At 45.8% G+C, this 5,000-nt stretch overlaps 1 protein-coding gene across 1 annotated transcript in view; it reads right to left on the bottom strand.

The window, feature by feature from the left end:
- The window catches only part of patl2 (PAT1 homolog 2), a gene marked incomplete at both ends in the record, with an annotated part of 11,235 nt that extends 7,834 nt beyond the window's left edge, over positions 1 to 3,401 (bottom strand). Inside the window, 8 exons of the mRNA XM_080834075.1 lie at positions 135 to 250; positions 574 to 645; positions 765 to 938; positions 1,576 to 1,629; positions 1,728 to 1,793; positions 2,031 to 2,365; positions 2,784 to 2,940; positions 3,381 to 3,401. Coding sequence (XP_080690201.1) covers positions 135 to 250; positions 574 to 645; positions 765 to 938; positions 1,576 to 1,629; positions 1,728 to 1,793; positions 2,031 to 2,365; positions 2,784 to 2,940; positions 3,381 to 3,401 — 995 coding nt within the window. The remainder of the gene's footprint in view (positions 1 to 134; positions 251 to 573; positions 646 to 764; positions 939 to 1,575; positions 1,630 to 1,727; positions 1,794 to 2,030; positions 2,366 to 2,783; positions 2,941 to 3,380) is intronic.
- Positions 3,402 to 5,000: the final 1,599 nt, after the last annotated feature.

The following is a 5,000-nucleotide window of genomic DNA, read 5'->3' as shown; positions in this document are numbered from 1 at the left end:
ATTTGACAAGTCAAGGCTAGAAAAGGCAGTTTATACATGACTACTACAAACTGAAATGTTTAAGGACTTTGCTTGAAGGCTTCTCTTAATGACGTAGAGCCATAAATCTGAACCAATAGAAGAGTTAAACAGACCTGAACTGATATGCATTGGCTGATGGGCTATAGAGGGGGGCGGGTCTTGGAGAGAGAGGGCCGAATCGGGGCTGTGCCATCTTTGGAGTGAGTGGCTGAGGGGATGTGATGCGGGGCTGAGGTACAGAGACAGGACAAGGTCAAAGTTCAAAGTTCAAGGTCATTAAAAAATAAATAAAAACACTAGTCAAATGACAGAGAATATGGGCCTTTTCCAGACAAGCCCCTAGCACCACGTGAACTGCCATCCCATAATGAGTGCCATCCCAAACCAATCAGCAGAGAGTGGAGGTGGGCTAGAAAACCCTCTATTGGCAAATCTACAGTGATGCCGATTTTGCAAGTATGTGGCACAGGCTATAAAACCCTCTAATGGCCGCTCTGCATGGATTTCCAGTTTGGTGAAGAATGAAAGATGGGAGAGTGGGTGGGGCGTCACCTGGTTAAATTGCTGTCGGGGGTTAAACAGTTGCCGTGGACGTAGTGGTGAGCGAGGACTCATGGGATTCATCTACACACACACACAAAAAAAATTATAATAAAATACATTTATACAATTAAGTCTGCTCAGGAGACATGTGAAAGGCAAAGCGAGTTTCAAATTGGGGGGGGGGGGGGGTGCTCGCTCACCTGAGTGTACCAGCCCTGGGAGAGGGGGTGGACGGGAGGGTTCTCGCTCACCAGGCCCCTCCTCCCTTGGAAGGCAGTGGGCAGGAAGGGGCGGGATTTAGACAGGAAGTGAGGGTAGGTGGGCAGGCGGGGGGAACCTACAGGCCTGTCAATCACTCGGAGGATGGCCTCATCCTGCAGGTGAAACACAAGATGAAGAAGGACAAGTGAGTGTGTTTGGAGAGGGGCCATACCACAAATGTGTCAGATTTCTCGTCACTGGAGTACAAATATTCATAAAATCACTCCATATATTTCCTGATTGGCTGACGGGTGTCGTGATATTACTGCACCACAGGACACCTTTGATGCAAATCCAGTAATTAATACAAATTATATATACACCATTTTACATCAGTGTTTTTGAAACTTTGAAAGTCAACTTTATCAACCATAGCAAACAACGGATGATGCAAAAGCTGCCCACGCATAGAAAGTACAGGCTACCACGGTGAATGTGTGTGTGTGTGTACCTGATAGAAGCTACAACAGTGAATGTGTGTGTGCGTGTGTGTGTGTGCGCACCAGATAGAGGCTACAGGCTACAACAGTGAATTTGTCGTCAGGCAATCTAAAGAATTAAAAACTAATTTTCTCATTTTGCCAAGTGGTGTAAACGGTTTGAATTCCGTGGTTACTTAACAGGTTATCTTACACAAATGATAGTGACAGAGGATGGACAGTAGCCTGACAGGAGTGGTAAAGGACAAACAGATACAGTCATTAAAATAGTAAGTGCCCCCCCCCCCCACACACACACACACAGACAGACCTGCAGAATGGGCTTGGTCGCGTGTCCTCTTAACCCTTCGGATGGTGGCACCCACTGCGGAAAAAACACAGAATAATCACTTATCCTCCACTCCACTAGGCGTCACTCCAGAGTTCTTGGTGGTTTGAAAAGGTTAAAGGTCAGGCACTTACCGAATTGGAGTTCACATGATCCCAATACGAGGTGTGGCAGCAGTCCACTATGGCACTGTCAAGGCTCTATAGCACGCGCACACACACACACACACACACACACACACACACACACAGTACACAAACACACACAGACACACAGACACAACGCACACAGACAGACACAAACACAGTACACAAACACAGTGCACAAACACAGTGCACAAACACAGTGCACAAACACACACAAGAAATCTGTGAAGACAGCCATGAGTGTAGTAGACAGCTAAGGAGGACAGAGCGATGACCTCTTGATGGTCTCACCTTCAGACTGGGTCGCACCTTGATGCTCTTCACCACCGCCGGGTCCTCAAAGATCTGCCCGCGCCCGCCCCTTCCTCTCTGGCCGCGGCCGCGGAACCACACCACCGCCGGGGGCCTGGGCTGAGCGCGGGGAACGGGGTAGGAGACAGGCTGTCTGTCGGGGAGAGGCCGGGGAGATTGAGACGGAGGAGGAGAAGGAGAAGGAGAAGGGGAAGGAGGTGGTGGTGGAGAGGGTGTCTGAGGTGGAGGGTTCTCTTCCGGTTGTGGGGTGTTGTTGTCGTCATCGTCATCGATGGATCTGCCGAGAACGGCGTCACCTCCCCCTATCTCTGCTTCTGTTATTGGGGTTCGCAAGAAAGGGTTCAGGAGAGGAATTTATTAAAAGATTTAAATGTACACTGGCTCACTGGGATATGAGACAAGCAAGAGTAGAGCAGCACTCAATGAAAAACACCACGAAACCCACTGGTGTGGTCAGTCAAAAACATGGTAAAGACAAGGTGTACAATTGCCCCATGTGGAAATCTAAATCTTTAATATCGAAACTAATATTTTTTTAGTAAAAAAAAGGTGTTTGTGAGGGTTTTGCTGTAGCAACACTTAGAAGGCATCAAGGTAAAATACAAATGTTACACTTGCCTTAGGGTCAATCACATCCACTAACCAAGGCAAAGCCAGCGGTAATATATTTAAATATATATATATATATATATATATATATAAACAATAAAATATGACAATAACAAATGTCACCTGCTCCAAATGTCTCTTCGTTGTACAGATCGATTGACTCGTCTTCCTCGACCATTTCTTGTAAGAGGCCAGACTCCTCCCTTGCGTCCCCCTCTCCGTCACTCCACTCGCCGCCATTCTCGGGCCACGCGGCTTCGGACGCGGGAGTGTCCGTGTCCTAGGCGCGCGGGAATCCGTTTAACGAGTGATCAAATGCAAGTCGGACCTCTGAATAATCCCTAGAGCTGTACTAATGTGCTGTACACTCTATAAAGCCAAAAACCTCGCAAGGAATCACAAAAGATTATCATTTACAACTCGACTAATGCTTAACTTGCAACATTCCCGTACTTATGTTTCTTTTTTTGAATACGTCTCATGTAACGTAGTATTTATTGTTACACCTGTTCTCTCCCTTGTAAGTCGCTTTGGATAAAAGCGTCTGCTAAATGACTAAATGTAACTGCATGTTGTGGATCACCAAGTTATTCACAGAGCATCGTAGAGGTTGACAAACGCTTGGAGGCAATCACACCCCAATTATCCTACATGTGCAAGGGCTCAAGCCTCGAGTAGGAATGTCAACAGACTTGAAAGCAAGGGAAGGGCTATACTTACAGGTTGTTCCGTATCACTCATTGAGGAAACTGATGATTTGGTTTAGTTTGGTTTGTCACGTTTGATACACGTCTAGCGCCGTCGCTCCCATCTGACATATTTGTGAACTTATTAGCGTATTTAAATTGGCACACCTGTGGAATGGGCGGGGTCAGAACGCAGCGTTGCTTTTCATCAAATCTGGATAACTTACGTCACTCTTTTCGAACAGCCTTACTTGAAATGTAATAATAATAATAATAATTATTATTATTGTCTTCCCAGACGCCACACATTTGAATTGAGAACATCTTTGTTGTCATCATTTGTGTTGCTGTGTGACAATATGAAAATGTCAAAAATGTATAAATGAGATAGTTCTTTATATTTGATGGCTTGGCATTGGTAAACATTTCTGACAAATCTTTGGCACCATAAAACAAAGCGAACATTCTGACGATACAAAATACACATCATGTAATACAATAGGATACATTTTTGCAATAGCAGTTACATTATATATTGTGGTAAAAAAGCAAATATATTAAATGGGATTGCAGATACATAAAAATCCTTCATTTAGAACATTTCAGATCATTCCTTCAAATGTTTGGATAATAATTATGAGTACACAGGAAAATCGAGAGCAAATGTGTGTGTGTGTGTGACTGTAATCAATGCAAGCAATGACCATTACACTGATTTGAGCTTCTCTTATAGACATTATTAACTTCATGGTCAAGTGATTCGGTAGGTAAAAGGTAAACAAAACAAAAAGAGGAAAATAACCCATAGAAACCGTCTCTAAGGCACTGCAGTGAGGCCTGCACTATAATCTTCAGATTGTTCCAGAAGACGCGCAGATAGCACTGGGGACGGGGGGGACATGTACCCCCCAGATTCATAGTGACAAAAATCCGTTCCTACCACTCTCCCTACGTAAGGCGACAATCATCAGTTAATAACTCTGCACAGCTGAATAGGCAATGTTAGCATCCCCTTCAGTTTAAAAATCCCATCTGCACCGCTGGCCTGCACTATAATCTTCAGATTGTTCAATGGGGCTTCTTCCACTACCTGGTGAGGTCTGTTAGCCTCAGACCACTGCTAACCCTGCGTCTCATCCAGCTCTGATCAGACCACTGCAAACCCTGCGTCTCATCCAGCTCTGATCTGAGACAGACCTGCTGGATGAGAGCCAGATCTGAGCCGGATGAGAGCCAGATCTGAGCCGGATGAGAGCCAGGTCTGAGCCGGATGAGAGCCATGTCTGAGCCAGATGAGATCCATCCATCCCAGCTCAGCAGACAAGCACATTCCCACACCAGACTTGAACTCGCAACCTTGAAAATGGGAGGCGGGCGTGCTAGCAAGGATACTTAAACCGCTAGTCGCTAGCACGCTGGTCTCTTAAGGTGTCAGGGAGGGAGGTTGACGCCTCCATGACGTGCACCAAAAGAAATACATATCAAGAAACTACTAGTGAAGACTAAATACAGAACACGTGGCATACCTGACACCAAAAAGAAATACACAGAAGTGGGAGCTAGCAAGTGAGTGAGGGAGCGAGCCAGACGCACACACAGCTCCTCTGTCGCGGGACAGTAGCAAATGCCGCATCAGTGCCACATCAGGGCCACA

This window comes from Sprattus sprattus (genome assembly GCF_963457725.1).
Source record: "Sprattus sprattus genome assembly, chromosome: 3".
Lineage (NCBI taxonomy): Eukaryota > Metazoa > Chordata > Actinopteri > Clupeiformes > Clupeidae > Sprattus > Sprattus sprattus.
The sequence above is the reverse complement of the archived record's forward strand: the minus strand, read 5'-3'. Positions and strand labels throughout refer to the sequence as shown.